The 17028-nt window shown below is 41.0% G+C and overlaps 1 protein-coding gene across 1 annotated transcript; it reads left to right on the top strand.

The window, feature by feature from the left end:
• Window positions 1–3216: 3216 nt before the first annotated feature.
• zic2a (zic family member 2 (odd-paired homolog, Drosophila), a) lies at window positions 3217–7298 on the top strand. The gene is made up of 3 exons (XM_047047214.1): window positions 3217–4592; window positions 5972–6135; window positions 6309–7298. Exons 1-3 carry the CDS (start codon window positions 3617–3619, stop codon window positions 6498–6500), a joined length of 1332 nt encoding a protein of 443 aa, XP_046903170.1. The 5' UTR covers window positions 3217–3616; the 3' UTR covers window positions 6501–7298.
• The last annotated feature ends 9730 nt before the right edge of the window (window positions 7299–17028 follow it).

The raw sequence follows: 17028 nt of genomic DNA, 5'->3' as shown, positions 1-17028 counted from the left end.
TGTTAACAACATGTTACATGTGCAGTTTCAGAACAGGTTCCATAGATTCCAACATTCATCTTCTCATGAGAAATAGGCATCAATTAACAGCAATCAACTGATATTAACAAAATCTATTGTGCACTTGTACACTTAAAAAAAAACATGTGTACAAAAAATTAAAAATTAATTAAGAAATTAATCAATCAATGTACAGTAGTAGCCTGTTGATAGCTGCGATAGTTATGTACACCCAACAATCCTCCTATGTCAACCTAAAAAAAACTAAAAACTAAACTAACAATAATGATAACAATAATTGGATCATTTGCAGGACTCAGATCCTTGACTCTGGAATCAGGAGTATTACCCTTAAATCTGCCCCAACTGCATTGGTGTCTTGCCTATGACAATTGAAAAGATGGGTCTGAGATGTGGTGTAGTCAGAAGAGAGCCCACGTTGTCCCCATCAGTGAGGGTATTGTAGCAGTTGTTGGCTCCCTTCCACATCTCGCATAGGAAGGTTTTGTCTTGTATGAGAGGCCCGAGGAGAAGAGCATCTGACTCCTAAAACAACAACACTGAACAGGTTTTAGTCTCAAATCTAACCCTCGCGGATAAATATGTTTTCAATATCTAGCATACATGTGTATTAATTTACATCAACAACATGGGTGTTCTTGTATCACACAATCGCAGGTGATAAAGGATAGTCATCTGACACTACCTTTAGCAATTTACTTTTAGTTAAAGTATTAATATCCATTAATATAAACTTTCAATTTGAAGTTTGGCATCATGCAGCCTGAAAGGTAAATGATGGAAGAACATTTGAAAAGGAAAAGTGCTTGGTTAATAAAATGGTTATTTTTCTAAGGGGAGGAAAAGGGCAACATATGTGGTCTTAACAGGTCAAAGGTCAAACATCCATGAAACACACAAGGTCATTGAAACCATACAAGTAACCTATTAAAGCGTCAACATATTGATATTGTCAAATTAGGGGGAAAAAACTGCCTAATTCCCTGTACACTTGGCCTCTGGTTTGCCATTCCTGCATAGAGTGGGTTTCGTTTTGTTTGTTAGATATATTTAAATCACGAAAAATAGGTTCATTAATATTTGTACAGAGATCCCTTAGGACTTCAGCACCAGGACAATCACGGTTATTGTCCGTATACTAACATTTTAATTTAATATATATTTTCTATTTTACACTGCATGTCTCCTCCTATATTTCAGGCCATGTGTAACCTGTTGAAATACTGGTCTTTGGGGATTTTCACAAGCGTCTTTCTTCTTGAGGTGACGGGGGCAATTCGAACCCAGAGGCATGTGCCTCTGGCCGATTGAGTTCTCTTTCTTTATAATTTCTTTTTCTTTTTCTCCTATCAAGTGACAGCAAAAGGGGTTTTGTGGTTTTCCAGAGAAATAAAGAACTTCTTAGAGAGGTCGGCAGACGTGACTTTGAACTTGGATCAGCTCCTTCGTTTCCTGCGGTGCGGGTTGAAATAGTCTGGGAAGAATGGTTCACAACGCCAGGCTGCTCGGCTAGGGGCTGGGAGACAGGAGTCCCAAAGTTTTCCTACGTTCCCCTTTTGCCTTACCCATTATTTATCGTTAGAGTGTTTGGGAGCAGAGAGAGAAAGACAAGGGCCAGTTTGATGTGTTGGAACAGGATAACTTGTGGGACTTGAGTTCAATTAAAGTGTAAGTAAACTTCCTTTCATCTAACGCTAACATGTGAATGAGCAGCTGTTGTTTGGCTTGCTGTAAACGTAGATTCAAAAGATTTACCCATTGCAAAGGTTGTGAGTTTATGCGCCCAGTCATTCGCTTTGACAGTAAGGCTGCTTTTTGTAATTATTCTTACCATGCATATGGACACTATAGCCAGGGGATATATCTCAAAACCAGTTTGATCTTTTGTTTGTGGGCTAACAACAAATGTTTCATATTTTATAAAAACATGTCCATAACAATGCTCCAATACTCTCCAAGACATAACTTATGTAGCCCAGGAATATTCCGCTTTATTTTGAGCTAACTTAATGTAAATGTACTTATGAATTGCTTATATTATAACATGATATTCCAACAGAGAAAAAAAATATATATTTATTGTTGACTAACAAAAATGCAGGAAACCTGAACATGGGCCATTTAACCTGTGTTTCTGCGCGTGTGTGTACGCGCGTGCGTGCGTGTTTGTGCATGCAGTTGAATACGTGTTTTTGTGGGTCTGCGCTAGCGTGAATATGTGTGTGTTAAAGTGTGCGCGCACACATTGCTTTCCTTCTGTCGTTCCTTCTAGTACGTAGAATGAGAACAGCTTGGCCGGTAAACTAAAGAGTAAGGATTTACTCTCAATAATACTAAATACCAATCTATTAAAAACAAAACTGATAATTGCCGAAAAAGCACGATTCTATCCGTAAGATTAGAAACATATGTATCAGGATTGTTATCTATTAGATTATGTATCCGACTGTCCACCATATGGAACAACGTCATTTAAAATCCGGGACACTATATGTGCAAATAACATTTTTTTTCCTTGTCAAATTGAAAAACGTCAGCTAAAACCCTCATCACTTTACTGACAACGTTTAGTTAGTTCAAAATATGAATGCGTAATACGAAACAGTTACTAAGATAAAAGTCTGACCATTAAACATCGTTATTTTCATTCCCATTAATATATTTGCCGTTTTTTGAAGTATGGGCCGGGCTATTTACTTTCATATCGCAGGGCTTGAACTGGCTTTTTTGTATGCGTTCTGCACCCATAAGGTTGGACTGTACACTCAACCCTCTGCGCCACTAGGAGCCCTGCATTTGGTGTCCTTGCTCTTTCGCGAACTCTTGCCGCTGAGTTAGGCTGTATATTCACTTAAATATAACCCTATTGCCATTCTTACATTATGCATAACAACCTTTCCAATAACGGGTTTTAGACACATGTTATGCCCTTTTCTTTCCTCTCTTTCCCATTCCCTGAAAAGCCTCTCCTAAAAAGAAGGCGGTAATTAATAGTGGAAAATGGCGATCAGCTATTAGTCGCTAAATCTGTACCTGCTATTGGAGGGGCACCTGGGATTGATGATACACAGTGGCCAATGAGACTGCGTGGAATGAGTGACCAAGCTCCAGTTAAAGGGGGCGTTAGAGGAGTTAGTGTCAGTCCACGGAGAAAGAGGGACCCTCAGCGATAAACACAGGCAGGCGAGAGAAATAAACACACCAATCGGAACAACAATCCGAGATGCTGCAACAACCCGCTCTGTCACTCTGTGTTACTGCTAAGGACACCTAAGATAATTATTCATTTTTTCGAATGTGTTTAAAAGCAACCAGTTTTCAGTTTCTGGAGGAAAGCGCAAAGGAATCTCTTCACTTCGTTGCAAAGGGATTTTTTTTGTTACAAGTTAACTGGTGAATATAGACGTTCTCCATAAAACAAGACATCCCGTTTTTTCTTCACTTGAGCAGATCGTCTATTTGAACTTTGCTTGATATGATGTTTCATTGTTTGGAAGTTGAGCCTTCCCTTTTCAAGTATACATTTTGAAAAAACATTTTCATAGACTTTGTATTGCTAACATACTGATTACAACGAAATTTGCTTTTAGACATCATGTTACTGGACGCTGGCCACCAGTTCCCCGGACTGGGAGTAAGCACATTTGCAAGGCATCACTCAGCGAGCGAGATGCAGGACAGAGACTTGAGTTTAGCACAAAATAGCTTCGTTGACTCGGCACACATGGGTGCGTTCAAACTGAACCATGATCTTTCTCCGGGACAGAGCTCTGCCTTTACCTCCCAGGCACCAGGCTACCCCGCGACGGCTTTAGGGGCACATGCCGCCCATGTCACCTCGTATGCGAGCTCGCCTTTCAACTCTACCCGGGACTTTCTCTTTCGCAGCCGTGGGTTTGGAGAATCCTCCCCGGCGAGTAGCCAGCACGCTATTTTTGGCCCAACTGCGGGGTCTCTTCATCACTCCCATACAGACAGCCAGGGCCACATTCTCTTCCCGGGGATCCATGACCAGCATGGTTCCCACGGATCCCCGAACGTGTTGAACGGGCAGATGCGTCTTGGACTACCTGGGGAAGTTTTCGGGCGCTCCGAACAGTACCACCAGGTCTCCAGCCCGAGAACCGACCCCTACTCAGCCGCGCAACTGCACAACCAGTACGGCTCCATGAATATGAATATGGGGATGAACATGGCAGCTCACCACCACCACCCCGGTGCCTTCTTCCGCTACATGAGGCAACAGTGCATCAAACAGGAGCTCATCTGTAAGTGGATCGACCCGGAGCAGCTTAGCAATCCCAAGAAGAGTTGCAACAAAACTTTCAGCACCATGCACGAGTTGGTCACGCACGTCTCGGTGGAGCACGTCGGTGGACCGGAGCAGAGCAACCACGTCTGCTTCTGGGAGGAGTGTCCGCGGGAGAGCAAGCCGTTCAAGGCAAAATACAAACTAGTGAACCACATTCGGGTGCACACAGGGGAGAAACCGTTCCCGTGTCCCTTTCCGGGATGTGGCAAAGTCTTCGCCAGGTCCGAAAATCTCAAGATACACAAGAGAACACATACAGGTAATTATGAAGCTTTATTGAATTGATATGAATCAATATTTTGCAGATATGTGGCAGTGTTTCGTTATGCAAAAACGTTATAGGCATGTTTAGAATTAGCATTCCATGGTAGAATGCATTAACTCTTCGGAGCATGGCCAAAATGCTACTGCAAACGCAGATGTAATCAGATTATCAGAGTAAGCATATTTTTAGACTGCTAAAGTAGATACTCGTACCAGCAATCAGAGTAGATTTATTTATGGGAGCATTTATAGATCAGTAGGCTGTGTAAAATAGAGAAGCAAGCACAAACCGGTCAAACGTTAACCGTTTCTTTAATTCAGTAAGAATACATTGGATTTCAATAATGTGTTTTATTATGTAACAGTCTGTCGAGGTTTTGTGGTTCGCAAACTTTAAAATGGGTCAAAGGGAACCTGAGGGCTCCAAGATCGAAGCGCATCGCGTGCGTCGAGTAGTAGTAAATCTCATCAACCGGTTTAATGTTTACGCGAGACTGAGCTTTCAAGCTTTGAATCCGGATGTCTCTCCTTTCTCACCACATTGATTTTATTTTCAAACAGTCCATTCAGAAATATTTGGGATTTAGATATTTTAAATTCGTCTTCTTCGAAATGTAGCCTACCGTGGAAATGCAACGTTTTATCTTGGATTTACTCCTCAGGGACACGAGTGCGTTGTTTGTGTAAAGGCCCTATTGTTTTCTCTAGCATGCCGTTGATTCAGGTGCCAGACGAGCCATTACCAGCTTTTCACATTTGAATAATTTTCTTGTAGGATCCGTGGTTGTATCGGACAGTGGTAAACTGTCTAGGTGTTAATTAGATTTTTACTGTTTCTCAGCAAACGGTTCGCTTCCTGCAGGCTACAGACGATGCGCCTTTCTTGTTTGTGTCAGTCATTTATAATTTCAAATAATTAAATTAATCTACGCGTGTTGGTATAGTAACTTAATAAACACACTGATTCGAACGGAGTGTGAAATACAACCATCGAATTGAGTAATTGATTCATTGATTCGGCTAAGACAAATGTTTTGACGGAGTACATTTGATAAATAGGCTAGCAGTAGGCAGTCTTTAAACTACAAACAGCTGTCCCTAAATTAAAACTATAAACACTTGTGAATTAATAACATTTCTATACTACATGCAGAAGTTTTTTTTTACTGGGAAAATAACAAGTGTGTTTCTCTCTGACATTCACTATTCATCCTTTAGAGGTCCATGACCGTTAGGCTACTTCACGTGTTTACAATGACATCTGAAGGCAACTCTTATGATGCTCCTCATTACTTATTAGGTAATGACATTACTTACATGTTGGCTGTCCCAAATAACCGAATCTAACGTGTATTTCTTGATACTTTCAAATAGGAGAAAAACCGTTCCAGTGTGAGTTCGAAGGATGCGATAGGAGATTTGCAAACAGCAGTGACAGAAAGAAGCACATGCATGTGCACACGTCAGACAAGCCCTATCTCTGCAAAATGTGCGACAAGTCCTACACTCACCCCAGCTCTCTTCGCAAACACATGAAGGTAAATGCACTTTGATTATACTGTACCGTGTATATGTGTGTGTAGGCATACAGTGGTATGTTTGTTACTCTGGAAATAGCAGATTATGTGTTAGTGGTCATACTTTCCTCAATTGTAATATTAAGAGAAAACATTTAGATTTTTTTAAACTAAAATGGCTTCCGCTTTTTCAGGTTCACGAGGCTACCCCCCCAGCCTCCGACTCCTCGCCAGCAGCCAGTTCTGGCTATGAGTCCTCCACGCCCCCTGGCCTCGTCTCCCCCACTACCGAGACCCAAAACAACAACAATCTATCCCCCGCATCAGCCGTCCACAACAACGGCCACAGCAGCCTATCGTCCAATTTTAGTGAATGGTATGTCTAAGACTAAACCGAACAAACGATCCATTCTCAAAATCGGACCATGGAACGCAAAGATTGGGACACATTCGTGCACGCACTGAGGAGGCAAAACACAAACGTTTCAAAAGCACTAAAAGCTCATCGAATCCACCAAGGAACATGACAAATTAGCCAACCAACAGAGGAAAATATGTAATATATTCAAGTTGTATTCAATATTGTAAATAATTACTAAATGCCCTTTCCCATTGATTGTGATAGATTTTGTCAGTCTTTTGATGTATAGATGTTCCTTCAATGGTAGCTATTTCTCTAACTGGACTTATAGTGCACATACTACAATAAAGGTGTATTATGATGTTAAATATTGTGATCTTAAGGCAAATTGATTGTAACTATACTAAACATCTATAAACTGGAAAGAGTGCCAAAGTCAACACTTAACTCAAACAGACCACAATATTTTGCTTGTGAATGTATATTTTAGTTTGCTGGGCTTAACTTGTGATGTTTTGTGCTTTGCAAGTTTGAATTGTGAAATGCTATCTGGAAGATTGTGGGGACAATAAACGTCGTGCCGTTCGATTTTCTGCAACTACGCCCTTCCTTTTGTAAATATCAACTGCCATATTTATCCATTTGTAATTAAATTATGGTATTTACTTGCTACAGATGAAACAATATTTATAAAGAATGTTTCTTTACTATAAATATGTACAATGATGAGCTAAACACGGGCAGTTGTTTTGTTATGTGTTTAAGAGGTGTTTCCTTCATTATTGTGATAAGAATTTTACTGCATACGAATATAATAAAAGGTGTTGCAAGTGATAAAGTACAACTCTCTCGAATCTCGTTACTGTCAAAACATGGTCATGCATTAGAGAAGTTACGCCTCAGTCGAACAAGCGAACTCAAAACCAGATCAAAACCAGATTTCGAGTGTTTGGTATTTGTGGAACAGTCACTGGCGCAACGGTGTTGGTGTCTAGGCAGCAGGGTAACATTTGTTGGCTGCTAGCGTACACACCAGACTCAGGACCTTACTCATCAAAATTCAATTTGGGATTTTCACTTGCCTTTTCGTCTGTGAATTAAAAGGGCATGCTGGAATTTGGTTGAAATCATCCCTCTGCATTTTCTCCAATCTGTTTGGAGATCCCCTCCCCCTGGCCGGTCACTTCAGGGACCGAAGTGCATGGTTACAGCGGCAACGAACTTGAACTTGATTCGACTCTGGTCAGAGCTTTTGTGAATCCATCTAGCCTTTAGTGTCAAATAGGCTACCCATATAGGCACCTTTTTTTAAAAGCCAACTAGGCCTACTCTACACGATCGTGTTTGAGTTTGAAAAATAAAGCCGCAAGCATTCTTCTTTTTGTAGAAGGGAGAGGTTAATCAAGATTACATATATTGCTGATACAATAATGGTACATTACAGTTTAATGCATGCCCCCCAAAATCATATAAACTGTTTGATGACTTTTCTACACAGGTTACGTGGTTCAGAGATGACTGTAGACGCAGCATAGGTCCTCTTATCGTGCAAGGGACGGAGGTAGAAACGAGGCACCTTTTAAGAATGACAACCTGTGAAAGGTTGTACAGTTTAGCACGTTAGAGAGAAAAATATAGGTTTATCAAAGTCTTGGTTTGGGTGTTATACACGCCGAAGTCAGGTATCGTCTCTTTAAGAAGCAGGATAAGCAATACACGTTGACAGAAGTGGAGGGTGTAAATCTTTTCGTTTGTCCACACTGTTGGTGAAAAAAGGTGCACAACGCGTAAAACAAAAGATGAAGACAGGGACCATTTTCACAAATCAATCGAGCGACCACGGTTGTGTAATTTCATACCGGTTGTTAGCAGGACACTATGGTGTCTATACTGTCTCAGGAATGTTGTGACTGGACTTCATTTTACTGCACGTACCTTTCATTGCAAAGACTGACTCTCTTCCCTGACCAAAGAAAACCCTGTCTACGGCACTGTGTACAGTTTGTAGGCCCTATGTTATTTTTCAGTATTTTTGAATGTGAGCATACCGCTGCTGAACGAGGTACCCGAAAGCAGTATAGGACAGGTTTTTTATGACAGTAGTCTACCCTATATGAAAGAGGTTGTATTTCCTAATTGCCCCTTCGTGCGTGGGGCGGAAGTGCGGGGTTTCTCATGAGCAGGCTTGGTGTGGTGACCTCTTTCGCGGAGGATGATATGACCTGTGGGGAGCAGGAAAGGTCAGTACCACGCGGCGCATCGATGCTTCTTCCTTCTCAACGCATGCTGCTCCGATATTGATCCACGAGAAGGATGAGCTTTTAGAAAATAATATTTTTCTTCGAGGAGAATCATAGTTAACCCCTGTAGCCAGGGCCTGTGATAAGCTGTCGATGGGAAAAAACCTTTTGGTTTGGGGCTGACTGTCCTGTAAGTCTACCATGGAGTTATAATTTCAACGAAATAGAAGTTGGCCTCTTCTCCTATATAGCTTTAATTTAAAATAACCATTTAATTTCCTAATTTTGTTTTTTATAACCTGTTAAACCCCGTTCAACTTCAAGTTACACTAAGACAGGCTACAGCTCAATGTTTTTTCCTTGTGAGTGTGTGTGTGTGTTTGCACTTTTCGTAAGGCATACGCCTACTCATTTGATATGTAGTTTTTTTTACAGGTTTATAAAGAGTTATCAGTGTTTAGGCCATGTCTGACTTAGAGCAAAAGGGGGCAGGCGGGATGGGAGGAAGGGGGAGGCCGGAAGGGGCGGGGGGTCTACGAATTATATTCATCCCAGTTCTGGCGTCTTACTCTTGCCTCGAAAAAGCCCAACAGGTGTTGTAAAGTCGCTTTACTCCACCAGAGGTCCGTTATAGCGTGCACCTGTGGCAAATTCTCTAAACAACAGCAGGGGTATTAGTCACGAGTGAAAAATATAACGACACTTTATTGTTTTTTAAACATTATTGAGGTGACTTCTAATAAATCTGAATTAATACCCATCTAATTTGCCTTGTTCTCGTGTGCACTGTAACCGCGCAGCTATAAATGGTGGGGTATTGATGAATAACCCATCCCGAAAGTTACTTCAGACTTTAGGTTTAGGATTGGAGTTATATTGTTCAAATCTTTAGGATTTACATGCCCAAAATAACTGAAAGGATTGCTATACATAAGATTATTACCTGAACATTCTCTATTTCTAATCTCTCTCTCTCTCTCTCTCTCTCACTTTCTGTCTCTCCTCAAGCAAACACAAAACACATCACTGCCTCAGGTTGTACCTGACCCCAATCATTTATGAAGTTATATAGTATAAATACTATTTAATATTAACTGGCACGAACAAACATAATAAGGATTACACTGACTGTAGGACTACATTTAGGCCTCGAACAGAACCTTTGCGGATCACAACATCGGAACATATATGCAGTTGGCCTACTAGTAACTAATATATACTAACTGCATATAGTGTTTGGTATATAGGCCAACAAAATAAAACTTTACTTTATATTAGACTTTCCGTAAATGTATGTTGTTAATTTAGGCTACGTGACTTAACTTTGTTTAAGTAGCCGACTGTCTTGATACTTTATAGAGAGCTTGTGGATTCGCAGTTTAAAAACAATTAGCTATGTTAGGCACTTCTTCAAATGTATGCATATTAAGTACAATCAGACAGACTGAAATTTGAAAGAATACAAAATATTTTGCGCCAAGAATGAATTAGCCTTTGTTGTCTAGTGTATGCATCTTATTGACAATCAAACATCGAATGTAAATAATTATGAAATAGCCGAGATGGTTATGAAAATTACAACTTAATACAATGTCATACTTTTATTACAATGAAACCCTATTTGAATAAATTATGCTTTACTAGCCCATGTATGAAAGTACATTTTCGAATCAGCATGATTAGGTTGAAAACACTGCATGCTTGTTGTTCTTACCATATGTCTCCGATCTGTTACCTTTGGGGTTCTACCATTTGTTTGTAAACTGAAGTAGCATGCGCACAGCGTCCATGTACTATGCACAAAGGCTGCCCCTTTGGGCTTCTGCCCAAGAAGCGGCAAAATATGACTAGGGATGAGATCAGGTTACTGTGTCATTGTTTTCGATGTAACTATACTTTAGTTGAAATATTACAAAGCAGTTTAATTATAGCGTACAAATAGACCCGAACTTGTACCCTATAATCTCTGATTTGCAGTGTAGGCCGACAATGACACACACACACATATATATATATATATATATATATATATATATATATATATATATATATATATATATATATATATATATATATATATATTATCATCTGCCTACACAACTTGTTACATGTATTATTGTATCCGTCATTCTTGTAGGCTGTCACATTTTCGTTTTCGTATGGGGTGTTCCCTCTGTCTCGCTGTCATTTCGTGAGAAAAGTAGACCTATAGGAAGACAAATATTAAATCACATAAACAGTCGAAACATTACATTATTTGTCTTATAAGCCCTATATTCAGGGTATTGAAAAAACCTGGATTTCTGTACGATGAATATGGTGTTTTTACATAGGTATGTGCTCTGCTTTGCATATTCTCCATTTGAAGAACGGGCTTCATTTGTTAAAGCGCAGTTTGTCCTTTAGCAGGTGTTTGACCACGGATGTCCCCATCACGGCCCATCATTTTACATGATAAATGAATCGTATTTAAACACTGTAGGCATTTGACTGTTCCCCCTTTTGACATCCTCCCATTTCTGATACGAAATATATTTTTTCTTAAGGCTTTTAGACTTTACCAATGTTTACAATCTAATGTGATTTTTATTTGATGGATTGACCTATATGTTAGTGGTGCATTAGCCTATCTACGATTTTGACCATTCATTTTGTGTCACAAATAGGCCTATAACGAACTAGACTTTTTCAAATTATTATTGATGGCTTTTGCGTAACCTTTGAACCATATATCGGACTTGCAGGTCTACATAAACAATTTTAAAATGATAACATCGTGACTGCAGAATCAAGTAAAAATTCGACAAATGTCAATTCTGTCATATTTTGTCCAATCATAATAACGTTTTTAAAGGCCAGTTTGCATTTGCTTATTCGGACAAATGTTCTACTTTTGGAAACCGATGTTAGAAGCCAAGTTAGAATACAATTGACTGATAGGCCTGTGGTCAATGTGAGAGAGCATCCTTTTTGTCAAAGACAATCTAGTTGAAAGAAATACAGAACGCTAGTGTTTGGGCCCAAATTTGAATGTGATTCGTTGAGGCCTGTTGGGTAGGGGGCAGCAGATTCTTGAAATTAATAATGTAACCTAATCTAAATGCATATATGGTTTTAATCATCTATATGTTTAGGTTTAAGATGCGTAAAAACTAATCAAAGCTATGAGTGTTACGAAGAGCAATTAAGAAATCACAGCATAAGACTGGTCCAACACAGACACCTTTTCACAGTTACAAGTGAAAAAAACTCCTCCCCTCCACCTACTCTCCCCTCCCTCTGTCCCTCCCTCCAACTCTCTGACACGGCCAGTGTTGTGTTTGTGTGGAAGTCTATGTACAGTCTGTCTTCCTGTGTAACTCAGCCCCCATGTCCTTTCATGTGGGCGCAGCAGCCGCCTTTCTCACACAGATGAATGTGTTTCTGTGAAAGAGCCGGAATGGCTGTCACTTCTGCTGGCAAGGCGTAGAAACAAACAACCCACCCCCACTCCCCACACCTCCACCCCCACCTTACCCACCCCCTCTACCCACACCTCCACCCCCACCTTACCCACCCCCTCTACCCTTCTCCTCTGAGGAAACTAGCGCAGGCACCTCCCTTTTGGACACAGGCACCAGAGTCAGTCGCACACAAAATAGTCTAAAAAAAAGCCAAACACTCTCCCTTTCATGCCGAAGGCTTGGCGTGCCCAGTACTCTTGTGGAGGCACAAAAATGTAGATTGAAGGAGAAGCGCAGAAGTAAATGATGCACTTTGGCAAGACCGAGGTGGGCTTTCTGCTGTGCGTTGTCTCCTTCTCGAAAGAGAAAAGAGAAATTCAACAAATCCCTCAAAAACTCTGCATCTCCACACCCCCACCGATTCCTTTCCAATTCCCCCACCTCACTGATGCATGTGCAGAGTGTCGGCTCGTTAAAGCCTTCACGACCACACCTTGCGTGCTCTACTCTGTGCCCGTTCGGGACGCGTTTCTGCGCGTGTGTGCGCTTGGTCTCTGTGTTCTAGCAAAGGCCCTTTAGGACCAGAGCAGGTGCTCCATCAAAGACCCCAGCTCATCTGCCCACACATCAGACTTCCCACTGAAGAGCTGCTGGTATCACCAGGGAAGCCTCTTTTGTTGTTCACTATAAATGGAGGGCTATCATAGTCTCATGTTCCATTGTTTTCCATTGTCTTTAGAGTTCAGCCGTTTGTGATAGGATGTTACGATTTATGGCACCTAGTGCAGCCTCAAGCCTCAATCAATCAGTTCATAAATCATGTGATTACAAATACTGATCACACATATTCAAGTTGGATATTTCATCCAAAACTCAAAGTAATTTCATTTTTGTCCATTTGTTTACAAACTCTAAATTCTAAATGACAACTTGCAGAGAGACACATTTTACCGCAAAATAAATGAGGCGTTGTGTGTCTCCCCACTTCACTTACACACACCTAGTAAGGGTTTCATTTCCCCGCACCTGTAAACATGATATTGTTACCTTGGCCTCTTTGATCTGCAAACAGGCAGATCTTAAGCCCTAGGGAACGGCATTCAGGGTTGAGGTATGTAGGCGGAGATCTACCTTTTGTGGATCTTACACAGCAGCCCTAGGAGCCATTTTCGCTGTTGGAAAATGCGAAAAGAATAATAATAAAAAAGGTCCATTCCAAAAAAGCTCAAGATAGAGCTTGCCATTTAGCATTGTGGTGGGTGTTTAATTGGTAAACATGTGATAATTCGTACATATGCTGTTCAATAATGCTTTACTTGTAATTACTAACCACTTATGTGTTATTTTGGTCTACAACACTGAACAAGCAGCAGATTGAGGTTTGAAACCTATTTGGCATTTATGCTAATATAACAGTTTGATATAGGCCTATCAGGCCAAACACCCAGTCATATAGAAAAAGAAGAGCGGAAGATTGGCTGGTGGCAAGCCTGTAAGATGAAAAAGGTACAGCATTAAACAAACATCTTGAAATGCATTCATTCTCCCCTGGTTTGGGTGCCATCATGGGTGACAAACTCTCCCCAGATACTACTTTGAAAAAAAGTTTTCAGCGGTCTGCATTCAGAAAACGATCGGTGTCAATTTTGGACTTATATGAATACGGTGTTCCTGCCTCTTGCCGTCTGTCATTTTCATTCAGGAATGATCAGGGGAAGCATGATGCGGTGCTCAAATTCAAATAGATTTATATGACTTGACGTGAGATTGACTGGAGATATGCCCCCCCACGGCCCACCCCCCATGAGAACTGGCTTCACAACCATCTGGCACCTGCTTATTTTCTCCAAAAAATCAGTTTATTGATTTGATGATATATTTTACAGACAACCCTTGACATCAAGCTCAAGTACAAATGGAAGACAGGCATAAATCATTCCAGACTAATAGTCTTTCTCTGCTTTGAAGAGCTAGTTAAGGCAGCCGAGTGACATGAACGCAACTATCTGATGTGTTAAAGAGTCGGCAAGCATCAAACATAATGGGCTGTCAACCTTCCACAGGTACTCGTGAGCAGACACGAATGAAGGAGGACGTGGATCAAACCAGTGGCTGTCCCCGTGACGCTCGCTCAGATTCAGTAAGGCTGTACTCTGATCTCCTTATCTTCTCCATTGTCTGGTGTTCGCCTTGGGGATGTTCACACCTGCTGAGACTGCAGAAACGCGTCAAGAGACACCTAGCCCGGCGCTACCGCTTACCAATCAACGCTCGGGGTTGATGACATTCCGGTCGATTTTCAAACAACGTTCATTTGTGGGTGGAAATACGACGTCTCTTCTCTCTTTCTAGTCTTTCGAATCTGCCCATGCAAGATTTGGCAAGTTTGGAAGCATATTGAATTGAGGTCCCAATTTTTTTCAACGCTAGCGTCTCGCCATAGGGAGTCGCACCCCATGACCCCCGACGGGAAGTGGCTTCTCCCTTGGCCTGGCCCTGGACAGTTCCCCTCCTCTCCTCAGTGCACTGGGCTGGAAAGAGCTAATTTGATTGACTTTGAGCGCCAAGTTTTTCCACTCTGGAAGCTCGCAGTCCCTTGACAGCCAGAGACCTTTCTGGTCAGTGAGCGCATCGACGGCCAGTCAGTTAGCACCTGACACCTGTCAATGGGTTGTCCAGCCCTGCCCAAACCAAGACAGATCAGTACGGAATGATTCCTTCTGGAATGATTGTCTTTACATTGTTTTTTGCCCACTTCTCGGCAAATGTATCAGCTAATAGCTGTGGAATTGTTGTAGGCTTGATATGTACGTCCATAATCGCTAACGTTACTAATAATGCGCAATAATACATGACACAGACAGTTATATCTATTGAAAACTAAACAACAGACCTACTGATGAAAACACAAAAATAGCCCCAGAAATGATTACATTGAGGTAGATAATGGGAACACAACACTTCACACAGATTACTGGCAGAGGTGACACTGGTGCAGACAATTAATGAACAACAAACGTATTTCTTGTATTTATCTGCTGTTTCTGTAGGCACTGTTAGCTTCCCACCACAGCTCTGACCAAATCCCAACCATTTGGTGCTGAAACCAGAGGCTAAACCTTAGCCCTGGAGGTGCTCTGTTTTGGGCTCCTTGAGGAAACAGAGTCATACAAAAGTTGTCAACATGGGTGGTGTCAATTAGCCAGAGAGAGAAGATAATTTGCGTTAAGCTAAACATTTTAGGTTATGAAAGACAAACATATTGTGAAAGGTACATAAATGTTGTTTAAATGCTTTCCGAAGGTCCTGGAAACCAAAGGACTGGTCATGCCAACTATACAATAACGTGTTCTTTTACACATCACAAACTGGATTCCTCACAATGCCTCACTGGATGCTATTCGTTCAACCACCAACTTATTTACACAAGGGGCATGGCAATGCCACACATTAGGACAGGCAACAATAGAGGCACTTCATCATTGAAAGAGGAAGCCTCGCCTATACGCCTACATTATACACTATGCAAGGGAAACATTGGGATGTATGTGAGGGAAATAGAAACCAGGAAGTATTTCTGCAGGAAGTTAAGTACTCAGAAAATGTACTATGTACGACATATTGGTCCATTTATGAAAAATTGGACTGACAAAGTACTGCCTGATTGTCCTGGCAGTTATTTTATGTAAGTGTGGTGAAAGGAAATGTAACCTCAGATTTAAACTATACCATCCAAGTTATCCTAGGCTGCATATTCTAGAACTCTGGACTGAAAGAAAAATTAAGTTGATGAATTTTTCTGTTCAATTCGGGCTGGTTATTCAACTAATTACAGTAATTACTGTAAAATAATCCGTGCATCACACACATTTGGTTACGTAAAAAAAGAGAAAGAAATAATACATAAAATAAGTGTATAACCCAATACAAGTAAAACAGGGGGGAAGTTACAAACACAATACAGTAAAACCAATAAAATAATCCACACACTTCAGTAAAAATGCCCTCTCAAATTCCAGAGGGACCAAAACAATGAATGTGTGTGAACGTTGTAGTTATTCATCACTGGGGTAATATTTGATTAGTTATCTATACAATGTATGTTGTCATCATTGTTACGTACAAATAACTTTCTTGCTCAGACTAAAATGGTTACATATGGTTAGGCCTTGACAATTACGGTAACCACATATTGTAGATGGCAACATGGAACATGGATGTACTGATTTGCTGGAGAAATAGAGATAGTGAGAGAGAGAGAGAGAGAGAGAGTGAGAGAGAGAGAGAGAGAGAGAGAGAGAGAGAGAGAGAGAGAGAGAGAGAGAGAGAAAGAAAGAGAGACAGAAAGAAAGAGAGAGTGAGTGAGAGTGAAAGAGACCGAGAGTGTTAAGAGTGAGAAAAAGTGTGTCTGTGTGAGAAAGAGATTTCATTTCCATAAACTAAACTAGGGGACTAAAGGGGACATTACTCTCAGCTAAATATTTTCACCAATGCCAACAATCCACATACTATGAGCGCAGAATATTACATGAATGCATGCCGAGATACTCCAAGTCTTCATCAATCACTTACGTGTGTATTTATTTATATATGCATTTACGTATTTATATTGTATCTAAACATGCATGAGGCTGTGTGAACAATGATGTCACCCATATGTCATTCTGAATTTCCTACTTGTCAAAGGCTGCCATATTTCGAGCTTAGCACCATGTAAGCAGTACAGTGCAGTCATATTAACATGACAGCTCCACTTCTCCCCTCGCTCTCTCCTTTCCCCATCAATCTTTTTTACTGTCCTCCTCCTTCGCCCTCCTCCTTCCTCCCTTGCTCTCCTCCTCCCCCTTATTCCCCTCCAACCTCCAGTCCG

Source organism: Hypomesus transpacificus, chromosome 23 (genome assembly GCF_021917145.1).
Source record: "Hypomesus transpacificus isolate Combined female chromosome 23, fHypTra1, whole genome shotgun sequence".
Lineage (NCBI taxonomy): Eukaryota > Metazoa > Chordata > Actinopteri > Osmeriformes > Osmeridae > Hypomesus > Hypomesus transpacificus.
Note: the sequence above shows the minus strand (reverse complement) of the source record. Positions and strands in the feature narration are given on the sequence as shown.

Coding starts and splice junctions, on each gene's coding strand:
- zic2a (XM_047047214.1), top strand. CDS start 3,617: ATGTTACTGGACGCTGGCCACCAGTTCCCCGGACTGGGAGTAAGCACA. Junction 4,593..5,971: donor ACACAAGAGAACACATACAG/GTAATTATGAAG, acceptor ACTTTCAAATAG/GAGAAAAACCGTTCCAGTGT. Junction 6,136..6,308: donor CTCTTCGCAAACACATGAAG/GTAAATGCACTT, acceptor CCGCTTTTTCAG/GTTCACGAGGCTACCCCCCC.